The sequence below is a fragment of the Crocodylus siamensis genome, chromosome 6, assembly GCF_052110815.1.
Source record: "Crocodylus siamensis isolate JL-2025a chromosome 6, ASM5211081v1, whole genome shotgun sequence".
NCBI classification, from domain to species: Eukaryota; Metazoa; Chordata; order Crocodylia; family Crocodylidae; genus Crocodylus; species Crocodylus siamensis.
Genome location: NC_143400.1, coordinates 37,779,319 through 37,796,507, shown reverse-complemented (window position 1 = coordinate 37,796,507; position 17,189 = coordinate 37,779,319). Strand labels below are relative to the sequence as shown.

At 58.0% G+C, this 17,189-nt stretch overlaps 2 protein-coding genes and 1 pseudogene across 6 annotated transcripts in view; 2 read left to right on the top strand and 1 right to left on the bottom strand.

Moving 5' to 3' along the window:
* Nucleotides 1-17,189, bottom strand: part of RHOBTB2 (Rho related BTB domain containing 2) — a 21,028-nt gene extending 3,839 nt beyond the window's left edge. Inside the window, exons 1-6 of one of the 2 annotated variants that reach the window (XM_090052916.1) lie at nt 17,045-17,189; nt 11,433-11,511; nt 3,832-4,033; nt 3,400-3,503; nt 2,793-2,978; nt 1,324-2,345 (exon numbers count right to left, since the gene is read on the bottom strand). In XM_090052916.1, the coding sequence (XP_089909042.1) occupies nt 1,324-2,345; nt 2,793-2,978; nt 3,400-3,503; nt 3,832-4,033; nt 11,433-11,491 (1,573 nt within the window). In that variant the 5' untranslated portion in view covers nt 11,492-11,511; nt 17,045-17,189. Of the gene's footprint in view, nt 1-1,323; nt 2,346-2,792; nt 2,979-3,399; nt 3,504-3,831; nt 4,034-6,767; nt 6,961-11,432; nt 11,512-17,044 lie in introns of those variants that run through there. The other variant, XM_090052917.1, reaches the window with a different exon arrangement.
* Nucleotides 7,093-17,189, top strand: part of PEBP4 (phosphatidylethanolamine binding protein 4) — a 186,408-nt gene continuing 176,311 nt past the window's right edge. The window contains exons 1-3 of one of the 4 annotated variants that reach the window (XM_090052926.1): nt 7,093-7,563; nt 8,627-11,420; nt 11,858-11,962. The gene's annotated coding sequence lies outside the window, so the exon portion shown is untranslated. Of the gene's footprint in view, nt 7,564-8,075; nt 11,463-11,857; nt 11,963-17,189 lie in introns of all 4 variants that reach the window. The other 3 variants (XM_090052923.1, XM_090052924.1, XM_090052925.1) reach the window with 3 other exon arrangements.
* On the top strand, nt 16,554-16,794 carry LOC149862348 (U2 spliceosomal RNA; annotated as a pseudogene).

Here is a 17,189-nt window from a genome sequence, read left to right as displayed (position 1 = left end):
GCCTGAAACCAGGACAGCTACCCCTCCCACAAATGGGGCTTTATTTGGAAAGCTCCAGGCTTCACCCAGGGGAGCAGGTATTGTTACTCAAGTGTCATAGAGGAGGATTTAGTGATGTAGCCAAGGCCTACGGAGCAAGTCTTTGGCAGAGCTGGGAATAAAAGGGACCTATTCTCCTGGCTCGCTCTCCAGCTTGGCCCTCCTATATACTCTGGGGCTTGAAGTCTAATAAGAGGGCAGTGGCTGGCCTGTATGTTGGCCTCTCCATTGGCCTCCAGTGGAACGAATGCAGTCAGCATGATGCAAGGATTTTTATGTCACCTAACCTCACCACCAGGAGCCTGAGGAAGTTGCCTCGAAATGACATTGTCCTGTGTCACAGCACACAACCTGACAGCAACCTAATGCAACTATGGGGATGCCAGACCCAAGAGAAGGCCCCTTTAACGGCAGGATCCCCCTCCTCCAGTTGGGACGAAGGAAGCCAAGTTCCTGCAGCTGCTCCCGTTTAAATAACCACGCTGGAAAGCTGAGTGAGGGCCCGAACCCTGTGGCAAACCAGACGCTCATGCTGGGCTTTCTGGGGAAGTGTATAACATGGTAAGTTATATAAAACCTGCCCTTGAAAGGAGCCAGCAGCACCAGGGACAGGTTTGCACTGGCAGCTCTGTCAGGGGCAAAGGCCTCTCAAATCACCAGCGTAGCTCCAGCCGCCGCGAGGGCTGCCCTGTTAATGCATCAGCCCTTTTGCCGAGTTCTGTTCCTGCAACTCTGTCATCCTTGGGCTCTTTCCTAATGCTGCCAGCAAAGTGGAGAGGCAGCGGCCATGGAAGTGGACCCCTGCACAGGAACGGGACTGTGATGCCCCTGCTCGTGCAAACTTAAACACCAAACAGCCACCCAGTGCTGCTGACTGCCAGTCAATATGGGCCCAGACCACAGACGGAGGAAGAGATCTCTGCGTCCTGCTCAGGGGCTTAGGAGAGACTTGGGGAAAACACCCTGCAATGTGCCCAGGTTTGGGACAGACATGGCTCAGCGTGTCACCCCCACGTCCAGAATCTGGGAAGGCTCCTTATGTCGCATGCCTAGGTGGGCAGGAGAGACGACTCCTGCCATCCACTTGCCTAGCGAATGCGCAAGGTTTTCTATGCCATGACTAGACTGAGGGGTGGAAGGGGACCCTGGGCCCCAGAAAAGCTTGGGGAGAAGTACAAAAACCTCCCAGCTCTCTGACCCCTAGTTTCTTCCTGCTATGGGGATCGAGCCTCCGCCACAGAAGCAACCCGTTCGTCTCCTGGCAAGCTCTGCTGCAGGCCGTACCAGAAAAGGTCCCCTTGGCCAGGCACTCCTTCACACGGTTGGTCCTCCTGACGTGGAAGGCTTTGGTGATCTCCTGGTTCATGAACGCCTCGTTGTTCAGGATGTTGGCCACCATCATCCGGAGATCGAAGACCTCCAGCAGCTCCGCTATGTGGGCAATGTGCATGAGGTCCCTCTCCTCGTCCAGCTCCCCCGTGTACAGGTACTTGAGCACAGCCCGGAAGGGCCCTGGCTGAATGGAGGGGTCCATTTTCACCACCACCATAAGTTTGGACTTGTAGGTTAGAGGGTCGTCCACCATCTCCTCCTGGATGCTGACAAAAGCCCGGCTCCAGGAGGAGAGGTCTCTCCCCCGCCGCAGCCCCCGCTCCCCATTCTCATAGCTGTTGCCCCTTAGGATCCCGTCGCTGGTGGACGCTCTAAGGCACGGTTTTCGCTGGCCAGAGCCGGCCTCCTCGGCACTCTCGCAGATGTCAAAACTGGCGGCTCGCAGGAGGAAGTCGCGCCCGTGGTGTCTCTCCTCCTGGTGCAGCATCCGCTCGGCGGCAGTGGAGACAGTGGCTCCTGCGCTGCTCCCTGCCGTGCCCTGCTGGTCGTCCTCGCTCAGGTCCATCAGGAACAGGTCGTAGAACTTGGAGGAGGAGGTGGAGAGGTAGATCTTGTGTGCGTAGATTTTGATCCTCTCTTGCAGCACCAGGATGACGTCTGCGCACAGTGGGTCCTCCAGCAGGTGAGCTGGGCGCTCCTCGTTATTGGAAGGAGGGTCTGGGACCAGGATGATTGGCGGCGGGGGCTTCGGGGGCAGGAAAGGAGCCTGGAGCAGCGGCCGCTGGACGTTACGGAGGTGAGACTTCCAGAACTGCAGGTGCCGGCGGGAGATGAGGGCTGCCCGGATGGCGTTGTCAAAGACATCCTTGATACCGAACTGAGCCACCACGCTGGTCTCGTAGTAGGGGATGCCCAGCTCCTTGGCCACTTCCCTCCCCTTCTCGGGGGGTAAAATCTCATTGGGCTTGATTGGCCTGGAAGAGAGAGGGGTGGAAAACCACAGTGAATACGGTCCTTCAGAGCACGCGGCAATGGCAAAGGGGCGGCTGAGGATATACAAGCAGCAGGGGCGCAAAGGGCAAATAGTGCGTCCCGTAGCACGGCAGGCTGCCTGAGGCCAGGGGCTGAGATGCCCCTTCTGGGCTTTCCTGCTTTTGTCTCTTACCTGCCAGTCCTCACCACCTCCTCTGTTTTTCTCATCTCTCTTCCCCCTCACCCCTCCCCAGTCCCTATCATGCAGATCTGCCTCAACTCACAAGCCCTGTCCTCTGCAGTGCAGACTTCAGGGCACTGGCCTGCTGAGTGAGTTTTTCAGAAGCTGTTTCTGCCTTATCTCCTCTCTGCAAACACCCTCCTGCCCCCAGCATGGGTCTCCCTGGTGGCCTTGCTGATCTCCAAAGCCCGCTTCTCTGAATCTTTACCTAGCCAAGGGTCTCCGGGCTCGGTTGACTGCCTCTAGGTCAGCATAGCGAAGGTCGAGCTGGCAGCCCACGAGGATGACGGGTGCTCGGGGACAGAAGTGCTTGATCTCTGGGTACCACATGGTCTTCACGTGGTGTAGGGAGTTGGGGTTAGCAATGGAGAAGCACAGCACCACAACATCTGACCTACGAGCAGAGGGAGGGTTCTGTTACCATTTGGTCCCCGTGGATGTGTAGTACACGCCTGCCCCCTGCCAGAACCAGGTGTGCGAATGCCTGTGCACACACCCTGCACAGGAGCTGGATGCCCGGTAACCAAGCCGCAATGTACCAAGTCCTGGGTAAATTGGCCCATGTGGGAATCGGCTTCATTCATCTGTAACATGCCTTCCCCATATGGGGAGGCCAGTGCTCCCCTGAGGTACCCTGCATGCTTCCTGCTCACGTCCACCCATTCTGCCAGGGGGCTCAAAGCATCCATGTGGGAGCTAACCCCTCCTCTCCCAGTGCAGTGTGCACTTCTCCTGTATAAAAGAAGCTTCCTCTTTTGATTCATTTACTCCTCCTCTTTCCTAGCCCTGCTGGAAGGACCTGCTCATCACCCTACCTGCCATAAGCAAAGCGCCTGTCTTTGTGATGGTCTCCGAAGGTATCCCAGAGTCGCAAGGACACGCTCACATCATCCACCACATCTCGCGAGCGCTCCAGCACCTGGGGAAGCAGAGGAGGTGAGGGACTGTCAAGCAAGGCAGGAAAGGCCATTTCCAGGGAAATGAGGTGGGGACAGGTCGTCAGCCAGCTTCTCTCTTGCTCCGTGCCCAGGACATTCAAAGGGGAGTTAATGCCACTGCTGGCACTGATGCGGGGCAAGAATGTGCTGGGCTGAGCCTTTCTTCGGCTCGAGCGGATCCGATGCAATCGCATCAGCTTCCTGCTTTGATGGGGAGCTTGTCTGCAAGACCCCCGGCCCCTGGCTCCAACCGAGGCAGTAAATGGGTGGCTGCAGAGCTGGTGCTGCCCACAACCAGACATTCCTTACCTCCTGGCAAACGCGGTACTGGTCGATGGCCCAGACTGTGGGCACGTGGGTGGCAAGAAGCTGGTACTGGGTCAGCGTGGCATTGCAGGCACGGGCACAAATGAGCCTGGTCTTGCCCACCGCGTTGTCCCCAACCACGACGCACTTGATGGTTTCTACGTTTGGCCTCTCATAATCCATGTCAGAATCCATTAATTGGGACCTGCGGGAGAGAGCAGCAAATTGCTGAGGGGGCTCTGCGTCGCACGCTCGGTCGGCCTCTGCTTTCCCTGCTTCCCAGAGGCTTTTGGGCTACCCCTGAGGGGCAGAGGACTCCCACAGAGGCTCCTGATCTACTCCAGCCTCTTTCTCCTGACCCACGCTTCTCCATCCCAGCTCCATGGAAAGAGTTCCCTGCAGAATGAGATCCAAGGGATGGCAAACCCCCTGGGAGGCATGCATAAGCGAACCTAATTGCCTGTGAATCGGGTAAGACCACACCCCTGGTGTCCAACCCGGGTCCCCCTTCACCGGCTGAAGCAGGTAGGAAAGGCAACTTGCCCCGAGTCTCTGCTCTTGCTAGGAGCGGATGCCAGGGCTGTCCAGCCCAGTGGGGAGCTGTTGTGAAATGGTGCGTATGGGCAAAGTCCAGCACCCGGGCACAATTGCCCAGGAGTGCTGCTTCATCCTCTCGCATCATGCTCACAAGACCTGGCTCAAGGGGAGTCCCTTACGGTCCATGATTGTCCCTGAAACATGCCTACAGAGGGGCAGCAGCACGGCGAGAGGACTCGCTTCGTCTCTCATGCACCCAGAACAGCTGCTCTGAGCAGGGCGCCTTGTGCAGGCTCCTGGCAAACCCCTCCCCAGTTGCCACAAGCACGTGGCCCAGGCTGCAGCGAGCGTGGCAGGCAGCCTTCCTTGCTCCCCTGGTGCCACCCGCCGAGGGCCACGCTGCCCGAGAGAGCTGCGAGCAGAGCAGCACGCAGCAGCCCTTGCAAGGGGAAGCGAGCCAAGGCAGCTCCCCACCCCTTCCCGGCATGCTCTCCAAGCAGGTTCCCTTTAAAATTTAATGGGCTCACGGAAGCGTGTGCTGCTCTGCCTCGCAAGACACATGCCCCGTCTGCCTGACTCGGCCCTCCTCCCTCCTGGGTCTTCCTGGCCCAGGCTCATGCCTGTTCATGTGAGATGTATTATTTTTCCTCCTCCTTTCTCCCTTCCCTGCACTTGCGAGCGAAGCTTCCTGATCCACTGACTGAGTGTGGACTTCAGACCCTGGCCTTCCCCCTCCACCCCCCTTTCCACCCTTGGCCCCACCAGCTGGATGCCTCCCTCAGCTCCAGGCTGGCACGCAGGCAGACGAAAGCGCGGAGCTCTTGCAAGCAGCCTGAAGGGCACAGCCAAACCCTCGCGGGGTGGCAGCTCCCTGCCTACGCCGTCACTGGAACAACTGGCACTGGGGCCACCGCAGCCCGCTGCATTCCCATTTGGACGACGTAGCCATGACAGCATTCGGGCCCCTGGAAGGGACGTTTGCTCTCTCTCCTGCAGGCATGAGCGCCTTCCTGTGGCTGAAGACTCAGCAGCTGACGCCGTTATGGGGAAGTTTGTATGACTGCCTCTCCAGGGGGTGCTTTTGGGGGAGTTGTGCCTGGGCCCCAAGAGACTGATGTTCCCCAATGACGGTGCAACGTCACCGTTGCTCTTCCCTGCCCAGGGCACTTGAGGATGTGCTCAGCCCCTTGCAGGATCGGGCCAAAAGACTGAGCATAGCGGGCCAGAACCACAGCTGTGCCAACCTGGGTCTCTCCCCATGCTGGCACACTTTGGAACAAGTTTCTCCCAGACCCAAAGTTGTTTCAAATGAGCAAGCTGCCCCTGCCCTGGCGTGCCTCTCCTCCATCCTTTAGGCAGTGAGCACGTGCCTCTGAGCACAGCTGTGCAAGGACCGGAAATGGGACTGAGCGCCAGGCTTGGGTATGGCCCTGATGGGCACTGGCAGGGGAAACTTTCCCGATATAGCCCTGCTTTCTCCTCTGCCCACTTGTCCAGCCCTGCACAAGGAGAAGCGCGAGAGAAATGGGGTCTTTGCAAGGTTTCACTCGGCTTTTGCAGCCCCCAGCGAGCCCAGGGGACCAAGCGTTTGGTCAGAGGGAGAGAAGGGCCCTGAAGAGGCAGACAGAGCGGGGAGGGAAGCAGGGCAGGTGTGCAAGGGGATGGCTGGCTGCTCCGGGACTGCCCAGGAGCACGGGGGCTGTGGCATGCTCCTTGCCTCCGGCCATGTGCATTAGGCCTGGCACCCAGCTATTATTTTTTACCTGCTCGGGGGCCTGCTCACAGCACCTGCCTCGTGCAGGGGCAGATACAAAGTATGACGCCCTAACAGGAACAGGGCAAAACGCCGCCTGAAAGGGGAATCGGCCCAGGCAGCCTGAGGCGCAGGAAGAGCACGAGGCGTGCAGCCAGGCGGCAACTTAGCACCCCCGTGAGGCTTCGCCAGGGCCCCGGGCGCGCCACAGGCACACTGCACGGTGTCCCCGCCTGACTCTGGTTCAAGGCAGCCCTGAAGCCAGCGCGGGGAGGGGGAGCGAGCCCCAAGCTGTGCTCCTGCCACCCCCGCCTCAACGCCAGTGTCCCCCCGGCTCCCCCCGCCCCGCCCCGCCCGGCCAATCCGGATTTGTTCATTTCACGCTGCCCCAGTCTCCGGTTGCCAAGGAAACAAAAGAATCACCGGGGAGCCTGGCGCGTCTCCTAGCAACTCCCAGTCTCAGAAATCCTCCAGCCCACATCTCGGCGGAGGAGGAGGGAGTGGGGCCGACATGCGCGCGCACACACACACACACACACACACACACACACACACACGTACAGGTGTGTGCACACATACAGAGCCAGGCATGTGCGTGCACACGTACACGCATGCACACGCCGAGGCGGCGCCCCCCCGCCCGACTCACCGCGGCACAGAAGCGGGGGCCGGGCGCGGGGCCGGGCATGGCGGGGCGCCGCGCGCGGGCTCCCGGGCTGGGCATGGCGCTCCCCGGCTCGGCGGCCGCGGCCCCCGGCCCGGCCTCTGCAGCGCTGGCGCGGGGCGCGGGGAGCCGCAATGCCGCCCGCCCGCCGCCTGCCTGCTTCATTCACAAAAAGCAGGGGCCGGCCGAGCCGCCGCCGCCTCGCCCCCCGCGCGCGCCCCCATTGGCTGAGCCGGCGGCGGGCGGAGCCGAGCGGGCCGCTCCCCTCCCCTCCCCTCCCCCTCCCGCCGCCCCGCCCCGCCGCGCGGGGCCTCTGGCCTCTTTAGGGTGAGGGTCCCCGCGCCTGGCCTCGCCCCCCGGGCGCTGCCCCCCACTGGCACCCGGCAAGGCCTAGAGCAGGGGCAGGCCGCCCCGCCCCGGGCCGGGGCACTGCCAGCGCCGAGGACCTGGCACGGCTTGGGCAGGGGTGGGGCCAGCCGCCCCCGGGGCCAGGGGCTGGGGCAGGAGCGGGCTCGGGCTACAGATCTCCAAGTCGTGGGGGTCGCCCTCTTCCCTGCTAGACAGGGGACGAGGCCTCGGCCATCGCCGCGCGCAGACGTCCGCGTCCCTGCGCGCCCGGGCCCGCTTAGTCCTGTGCCTCTGGCTCCCCTCCGCCGAGGCCGGGCTGGGGCCGGACACGGGCGTGGCGCTCTCCCCTCGGCAGGCGACGTGGGCGAGGCGGCTGGAGAAGGGCCCCTGCTGTCTGCCCCGCGCGGACCCCCCGCTTCGTGCCGCGCTGGAGGTGAGGCTCATGCCCGGGCACGGACAGACACGGCCCCTCGGGCTTCCCAGCCCCTGGCCGTCACACGCAAGGGAGCGGCCCCCCCTTCCCCCGGCCTGGGACACGCTTCGCACCCGGCCCCACAGTTGCTTCTTGCACGGCTACCTGCCCCCTCGCACGCCCGCCCCCGACGAGTCCCCAAGCCAGCGCCACCGCCTCCTCAGTGAGGCAGGCTGCGCCCCCCATTTCAATCAGCGCTTCCCCCCGGCCCGGCTCGGCTGCCCTCCCCTCCGGCTGCCCCCCAGAGCCGGCGCGGCCCCCCGCTCTGCGGCCAGAGAGACTGAAAACTCGGCGTCATCTCTGCAGCCTGCCAATGAGAAGCGGTTTGGCTTCCTTGCAGCATGGACCCGCTGCTGTGACCCAGCAGGTCCACATCATGTGATGGCTCGCTGTCCTCTCTCGAGGCTTTTATTTTTTTTTCGGTCCCCCGTGCCTAACCAAAATAACTCGGCTCCTGTTCCCTTCCCATTCAGATCAGGCCCAGCCACGATCCCTCCGAACCGCTCTGAGGTCTGTCACTGATGCAATGCAGCGTCAGCTGGCGTCAGCGCTTCAGCATTCACCTCAAGTCGCACCTTTGCAGTCCGGTCACACAGCATCTCGCAGCGCCGCACAGAGCCCAGCTGGCTTCCTTCCCCAGCTCCCCCCACCCCCCCAGCGCTCCTCAGCACCGAGGCCGGTGCTCCGTCTCCCCGTTCAGTTCCTCACCTAACTCGGAAGACGGGGATCTCTCTCTCCATAGCAGAAGGAGCCTGGAGCTACTTGTCTGGGGGATCCTTTGGGTTTTTAAGCCAGGCATAGGCTGCTCCCTGGCGAGTCTCGGTGTTCCACAGGGACCGTGGAGCTAGCAAGGAGGCTGTTGGCTTCACAGGAAAAGCTATTTATTCCCCTGCATTGGGCTGGAATGGAAACAGCAAGCAGCTGAGCTGCAGCTTTCAGCTTCCTCCTTCGAGTGGGTCACGGGGAAGGAACACGTAAAGCTTGGTTGCCAGCCGCATGATTTGGCTTATTTGCTCTCTCGTAGCAGGTGCTTCGCTCTGGCATACAGAGCTCCTGGCGGCTTCCGTGGTCCGTCTGATTCCCGAGCGACCCCCTCTGCCTCGAGCCAGACAAAAGCACAATTGGGACTTTTGCTCACGTTACCCAGGCTCTGTGTTTGCAAAGCTCAAGCAGGCACCTCGCTGCAGCTATTGGATGCCTGCCCCGGCTTCTTTCCCAGTAGGGGTGCTGCAGGAGTGCCCCTGGTTGGAGGCAGGACTGTAGGGAATGGCAGAAAAAGGAAGGCTATGGGGAAGCTCACAGCTGTGCCATTCCCAGCTCCACTCCTCAGGAGACGCTACAGGGACCGATGCAGGAGTGCCGGTTGCAAGGGAGCACCCGCCTACTCCAACCCCAGGCTCTTGCAGTCAGATGCATTGCACTGGCTACGGCAGATTCCCAGGCGGAGGCGCAGCAGACAACAGAACAGGAGTGCTGACAGGAGCACGCTCATGGCCGCTCCACTTCCCGTTCCTCCAGCAGGAAGTGCGATGGGGAGCTAGGTAGCAAATCCGCTTGTTCTGGCCTCTACGGAGCGACCGCTGCACATCATAGCTAATGCTAGTAACCCTGTTAAGCAGTAGATGCTGCACGAGACGGACCATGGAGGAGCTCGCTCCTCCGTTAGGAGGTGCTGCAGAGAAGAGCGGAGGGACCGTGGCCATGCAGGAGGTCTCATCTCGTCTGAGTTGAAGGGCTACATTTATTTCCAACGGCCCCATCTTTCCCCAGACATTGACTATAGCTGCAAAGCACTCTGCTGGCTATTTCGATGCCAGGCTTCCTCCACGTCCCTTGCCTAGGGACCGAATGGCTCGGTGTTGCTCAAACAACTTGGAGGAGGTTCACCCTGTCTAGTGCCACATGAACTGGACCCATAAAGGCCACGACTGATAGTCAGGCTGCAGAAATAAGTGGGTTGTCTCCATTTAGAGCCAAAGATTTCTGACTGACATTTCAATCTCGGAGCCTGGGTAAGACATTGCCCTTCTCTAATCGTTCTCCAGCAAGGCACTGGCTAGCTGAAGAGGTGAATATGTGAGCTCCTGCTTTCCTAGCTGTCCCTCCTTTCAGATGGATTGAGACCATCATCCAATACATTTTTTTCCCCGGAGCCCACATCACCTGCCACTCTGGCCCTTCTTCCAGCCTCTTTGCAGCTGCAGCCAGGCAGCTATCTGGCACAGGAGTGGGAGAAAAGCCAAAGCTGCCCTTGCAGCTTCAGCTGGAAGTCAGTCACTGGATACAGTGCAAAGCAGAAACAGCAGCCTCCCCTCCCCCTCGAGTCCGCCTGTTTTATCACAGCTGTAATTAAAATGCCGTTTACTCCCTGCTCCAATGTCTCTCTGTGGTATAAGCCTCTTGAACTTGTCCCCAAAGACTCCCATCTGTCCTGCTTTATAATCACCCTCGCTCCCAGTCAGATCACACCAAACCCAAATGTAGACACTGAGTTTTTTTGTGTCTGGACAGTTCAGCAGGCGACAGGTCCAAGTGGGGCGTCTCGTGCCAAAAGGGGCACCAGAACCTTTCTGCATAGACCAGGGGTAGCACAAGTATCAGGACACTTGTAAGGCACCCGGCTATGTTTGCTGCCAGAAGTGCCCTTCGCTGCACACATGCCCAGTTTACAGCTGCCTAGCATTGTTTGCTGTGACCATCTTTGTCACCCAGCAGCTCCCCCCCAATCCAGCACCATAGTCTCAGTTGCCCAGGAGCCCTCAGGTCCCTTGCCTGGTTTTCAGTTACTCAGAAGCTCCTGGGGCCCTTGTCTAACGCTACATGGCGCAGTGATTTCCAAAGAAAATTCGAATGGCCAAGAAATGCTCTTAAAATACCCCAACCTCCAATTCTCCCTCGCCTCTTCTGGCCTGTCCCAGGTGCGCGGCCCTCGGAGCCTGGCACGACGGCCTCTGGGAAGCCTGGTGCTAGCTGCCAAACCCCTGTCAGCACAGGCCAGACTGATCTGAGTCAGCTCTGTGAATGGAGATTAAGCACTGTACCCTCAGGGTAAAGTTCAGATGCTGTCTGCGGAAAGGAAGGAAGTTGACAGAGGTTGTGCTGGAGGAACAAACGCCATGCATGTCCTCATACAGAGGCAGACTTGCAGCCTAGGGGCAGAGCAAGCCTCCTGTTCTGCCTCCACCCTCTGAGATATTATCCAGGCTAATACCTGAAACTTGTTACAGACCTGAGGAGTTGCAGTAAGGTGATCAGCATCCACGGAGCACCCATTCCCTTCACCTCAAACTATACCTACTTCTCACCCCCATCATCCTGCAGTCAGGAACTCCAGCAGGTAGATAACTTCAAGTCACCTTGCAGAACCAGCAGAGTTTTAAAGCACTAGGGCAATGCCTGCATGACACGCCTGGTTAAGCCAAAGGGCAGCTGTACTCCACTGAGATGCCATTACCTGCAGTTTGGGCCAGTTTATTGAGCACTTCTTGGTTGCTTTCTGTGGGGATGTGCTTGGTGAAGTCACAGGAAGCTGTGAACCAGGCTTGGATGGATCCGGGAATAATCCAGCTTTCTCCATTCCCAGGAGACTAGCACTCACCCTACCGTGCTCTGAGTCTTGGAATGAGCTAATAAGCAACGAAGACACGTCTTCCAGGAAGCACCCGGGCCTTATGCGTCAGGCAAACAGAGATCCGGGCAGCACAGCCATTAAACAGGACCCAAGGGATGAAAAGCCAGGGCGGAGGGGAGGCCTGATTGCCCTGACTCCATGGAAGTGTACCAACTCTTAGGGAACCTGGAAGGACAACTGGAGGATGGCAAGTACTCACAGTCTGCGATCCATCGTTGTCTTCTTCAAGGTGCAGCTACCTTTATCCCGCGTTTCCATCTCTTTCTCTTCTCAACCGGCTGTGAAAGGGCAGGGTGGAAAGGTGTGGATCAAAATGGGGAAAACTGGAGCTCTTTCTTGCTGACCTGCCCCTCTCAGACCCAGTCCCTCGATGCTGCTTCCTTTTCCCTTGGCCACACACTACCTTGGATGGGGAGATCCTGCATCCTCACTGGGATGGATAACTGGGCCAGGAGGGCCTTGTGCATGATGAAAATCCTTAAAATCCTGCTCTAGCTCAGCTTTGTGATGGCTTGGGGCTACCCATGATCTTACGGCTCATTCTCAGGCCTCCTCCTAATGCTGACGGTGAGGGGAAGGGAATATATATACTGAACTTGACAGTGGTTTCTTTTTTCCCTGCAGCCCTTCACGCGGAGCAGATACGGAGCATGGCAAAACTCCGCAGGAAGAAACAGATCATCCCTGCTGTCTCTGCTGTGCCTCTGAGGACGTCAAAGCACATTGCAGGTAGGCAGCCTCCCCTTTCTCTTCCAAGGTGGCGGGGGTGGGAGACACACACGAGATTTTCTTCCTTTTACCAATGGGAAACTGAGGCTCAGAGTGGGAAAGTGGCTTGTGCGAGGTCACAGAGGGATAGCGGTGGAGCTAGAGCTAGTACTGACTTCTGCTGGCACTCTTACCCAGTGCTTTATGTCCCGGGTGAGACAATTGCACTCAGTCTGGGTGTGATGAACACGGCGCTCTGTTCTCTGTAGCTCGAGGCAGGGCAGCGAGCCTTCCTGTTTATTTGCTTTGTCTAAAATTTCCCTTCTGAGAGCCCTGAAGCCAAGCAGCACAACAAGTATTTTTTCTCCTCCTCTCTGTCCAGTTGCTATATAAACTGTTTTCTAAACACATAAGGGGCAGGGCTGGCAAACCAGGGTCCTGATGCACAGGGTCCTGATGCACAGGGTCCTGCTGCAAGCTTTTCGGCGTTGTTTGGGCTGAATTTCAAATGAAGCCGATGTCTAATTTTGAGCATGACAGAGCCTAGATCTAGGCAAACCAGGACATAACCCCCGGTACTGGTGGGTTAATTCAGAGTGAGCCTTGGGAGTTAGCTCCTAGTGAGGCCAGGCTGACTTCTGGCTCAGGTGGCTTTGTCTGCATTTTGCTCTAGGAGCCCAAATCTCAGTGTGCCACCAGGCAGGGGTGGGGATCAAAAACCTCATTGTGCTTCCACCGATGTAACGAATAACAGGCAAATGTGGTCGTGCAGGAGCAATTCTGACTTTATTACTCGGAGGAACAAAACCCAGGCAGAAGCCACATGTGGCTGCCCCCCCCTACTAGACTGCACCAGCCACTAAGCGTTGACATGAACTCCAGTAACCCCTTTAGGGAGAACCAGTCCAGCACTGGGCTAATTCAGTCAACTCCCATTACTGAGATTGTCTAATGATCTGGCTGGCTGCGGAGACGCAGCATCTCAGACAGATGGTTTTATGGACTTAATATCCATTCAGGCCCTGCAGGCAATAAAAGTATCAAGCAAGCACTTTGCAAAATCACAACCCCCAGCCCAGCACTAAGTGGAACAAGCACAGCAGGAAAGGGGTCCCGCATTGCATGGTGTATCACGACAGCCGTGGAAGTGGAGCCTCAAGAGAGAGAGCCGGGCCAAGGCTGTTTAACACCAGGAAGGCCCATAGCAAAGAAGGCAGATAATAATCCCGAACTCCACTTGGCATGTGAGAGGGCAGGATTGAGTCTGGGGCATCCACTTAAGGTAGGCCTCTTTACACAGACTCCTGTTAATGGCTCCTGTTCATCTGTGCACTGCCGTCAGCACCGGGCGGGGGGACCGAGCGTGTACAACAAGCCCCGAGCCAACTGGAAGAACTGCAGCTGCCAGCATGAAACATTTACAGGGCTGACTCCCCACTGAACCGCCACTTCATACAGTATTCACAGCTTCATGCAGTATTAAGAGCTGCTGACGCCTCTGAAAAAACTGTGAAAAGCCTTCTATTTGGAGCCGGTTCTGCTTAGAATAGTGCATCCCGCGGTTCCTGTGCCCCGCCCCGCCCCTTTCCCCTACCTGGCTCTATTGCTAGGGAGAGCAGCCTGAAAATAGGGTGATCATTTTGCCAGTGATACTGCACACCCTTCATCTACAAAGCACTTGGCAACAAGTTCATTCTCACAAGGCAGCAGGGAGGAATTATTAGTAGCCGCCACCTCGCTTTCCTCAGCTGGGGAAACTGAGGCACAGTGAGGGCAGAGGCAGGGAGGTTTGGAAGCTTTATCCCGAGCTCAGGAGATTGGGGTGCTGGTCCCAGCTCGGTTGTATGACCTTGGGGAAGTCGCTCAGGGCAAGAAAGAGAGGATAACACCTCTTGGCCCTGTCCTTCAGCTGTTCTGACTGAGCTCTTCAGGGCATGAACTGGCTCATCCTGTCTCCCGCACCACCGACAACAAGGCCCTGACCCCAGTCAGCACCTCCGGGCACTCCTGCATTCCTCAATAACAAGCTTAGGCCTCAGAGAGAACTGGTGCTAGCGTGGGAAGGAGAGTCATGTTGTGGAGCCTGGCCTGGGAATCTTTATTTATCTCTCTTATTTACAGGCTTGACAATAAGAAAATGCCAGCAGGTGCTGGGGAGTTGCAGTGAGACACCCCCCTGCTGACTTTTTTCAGCTCCAGGCGCAGGCTTCCTCATGCACCTAGCCAGACTGCAAGGACTGTTTTTAAGGGGGTTTTTAAGAGGAGGTTAGATGCACACCTTGCTGGGGTCGTTTGACCCCAGTACTCTTTCCTGCCATGGCAGGGGGTCGGACTAGATGATCTGCTCAGGTCCCTTCCGACCCTAGAAACTATGACTTAGCAGGGTTTCCCTGTCTGCGACTTGCTAGAGCCGGGGTAGGCAACCACCGGCACAGGTGCCAGAGCGTGGCACTCAAAGACATTTTGCTTGGTGTGGATGGTGGGGAAGGGTCTACACAGCCACAACAAGAATCAGGCCCCTCGTGGCTCCCCTGCCATCTGCCCCGGCACGCCACCATCTTACAAGATGGACTTGCCGGTGTTTTTGAAAACGTTGCCAGCCCCTGCTCTGGAGGCTGTGACAGTGCAGAGGGTGAGGAGCGTACCTCTCCTGTTCTGCTCTCGCTTCCTACTTCTGTGGCAGGGTCCTTTTCGAAACGGGTCCTGTTGTCTCAGGGTCTCGCTGCCAGGGAGGGTGAGAGAGAGAGAGGACTTGAGAGTAAGAGACACCGAGTCTAATGGGAGCAGGGAACAGAGCTGTGGGCTCAAAGGCAAGCAGGCTGAGAGATGGAGGGCTGGGGGGGAGCCTCCCTGAGAGCCCCAGCTGTGACCCCCGTAGCCCCCTTTCCCTGGGGGTAGGGGCTCACTCCTCAGCGTCGGTTTGGATAACTGCAAATGAGGAGTGATTCTGCTGCGCAGACAAGCCAGGCTCAGCTGAAGCATAGAATGGAGATGCATCACATCGGAGGGAGCCAGCAAGCTCGAGCCTGCCCTGGCAAGCTAGCGCCTTTTGTGTGCATGCCAGCACATCCTCGGCACGAACAGCTCCAAACTGACCGGTCCTGCCGGGCTTCCTCGAGGCCAGGCTGGAGGGTGCAGGAACCCCCAGGGGGCAAGGGTGGGTGCCTGCCCAACTCTTGACAAGGGCAAGAGGCCATGGTCTCAAGTTGCAGCAAGGGAAGTTGAGGTTGGATATTAGGAAAAGCTGTCTCTCTAGGAGGGCAGTAAAGCACTGGAAGGGGTTACCCAGAGAGGTGGTGGTGGGATCTCCATCCGTGGAGGTTTTTAAGACTCGGCTAGGAGGATGTCGCTCGGGCGGGTCCTGCTCTGAGCAGGGGGTTGGGCTAGATGGCCTTCTGAGGTCCCTTCCAACCCTCATTTTCATGCTAGACCTGCTCTGTGCAGATCCAGGCCCCATCACTAAACTCACAAGCGCGCGTGCGCGCGCATACGTGCGCGCACAATGAAAGTTCTGTTTCCAAGCAACTGTCTCCAACAGCGATAAGAACCAAGGATGTGCAGAGAGTAGGGAGGGAAGAGGAGCTGGATAGGCAAACCTGACCCTCACGAGGACACCACTCAGATTGGGCTTCTGAGAGTCCCAAATGAAACCCCTCCCTGCTTCAGCCCGCCCCACTCCGCCAAGCCCCCAGGGGTGCTGGGCACCTGCCGTTCCCAGCACAGGTGGGAACACACTTGGCGAGCTGCAGGGCTCCATGCTGCAACTGCATGCTGTCCAAGGGTTTTATCTATGTAGAGATGCATTTATTATTAGAAGCTGTGGCCTGCCCAAATACGCATGGAAAATCAGTAGCTAAGCCAAGCATTGAACTGTGGTCTCTTGAGGCCACAAGGCCATCACTCCTGGGGTTTCAGGGCTGTGACGGCCCTGCCACCTCGAATGGCTTTATGTATTTTTTAATATGTTTGTTAACTGAAGGCACAGGTCAGCGTGGCTGGTAGCTGGGACACCAGGTCAAGGATTAGGAGGTCTGGTTTTTATCCCTGGCTTAGAGGAAATGACTTGCTTGGCCCCTCCATCAGAGTTCACAGTCTGTAGACGCTGAGCCGTATTATCTGATGGAGATGCCAGGACTACGGCACAGAATCCAGCTACAGGATCTTTCTGTCCCGGATCCATTTTTGTGGTTTCAGCCTGCTACAAAGACGCTAAAACGCCCCTGGCTGTTGAGGTGTTCGGCCCCAGCGCTCCAGCCCATCGCCGCACCTTGCCCTTGTGCCTGCAACTGTGCAGCTGAAAGGTTGCTCTCAGTGCAGTTTCCTTCCTGCCCTGACAAAGAGGAAGGAGCTCCAGACTACCGCTGACACACTTTGCACCCCGAAAACATGAGTCCTGAGGCCACAGATGGGACGTGCCAAGGTGCCGGCCTGCCACCGTACTCAGTGGGAGCTGCCTCTCGGCATCAATGAGTCCCATTACAAATGCGGTTTACGTGTGGTTGGACTGTAATCTCTTGAGCTGTTCTCCCACCCCCACACAGCAGTGCTTTACGGGTGGCCCCTTTCTCCATGTGCAAAGCAGCTTTCCCAGCAAGACAGACCCACTGTCCTGACACCTTCCAGGTACCTTTGCCTCTGACCCACTTTGTTTATCACAAGGGATACTACCTGGTAGGGGAAGCAGTGTGACCACGTAGGCGAGCTCCCCAGGGTAATTGTCTCTGATACGTCCTCCATAGGAGATCTATATTGAGCAGATTCTTTTTGGTATTGGGTGGTGGAACCGGAGCGTGCTCCATCCACTCCATGCATTGACCTGGTATTGCAGTGCTTCCAGGACCGGTGCAAAAAAAGCAGAAAAAAAAAACAAAACAAAACCTTTGCCTCTGACCGGGCGTTGCTCCACAGCCCCATTTCCCAGACCCCCAGGGAAAAGACCTGGCTCTCATTAGACTCCCTGCCCACACTCCCAGTGAGTTGTGCAGGAGCAGGAGCGGCCCTTGACGAAGCGGGAAGCCCTGAGCAGAGAGGGAGGCAGAACAGTTCCCAGCAAGGAGCCGAGTGGTAGATCAAGTGGTGAGCCTGGGTAGCCCTGCCTGTTACCTGCACACTGGCTCTGCAGGGGATGCACGGGTTGCCTCAACCCACAGGGCGGGATGCTCTTTCTGCTGTCCTGCTCCGTCTTTCTGTGTCCAGGGGACAGGTGATCTGCTCAGTTCCTTGAAGTGCTATCTGGCCGGAGAAGGGT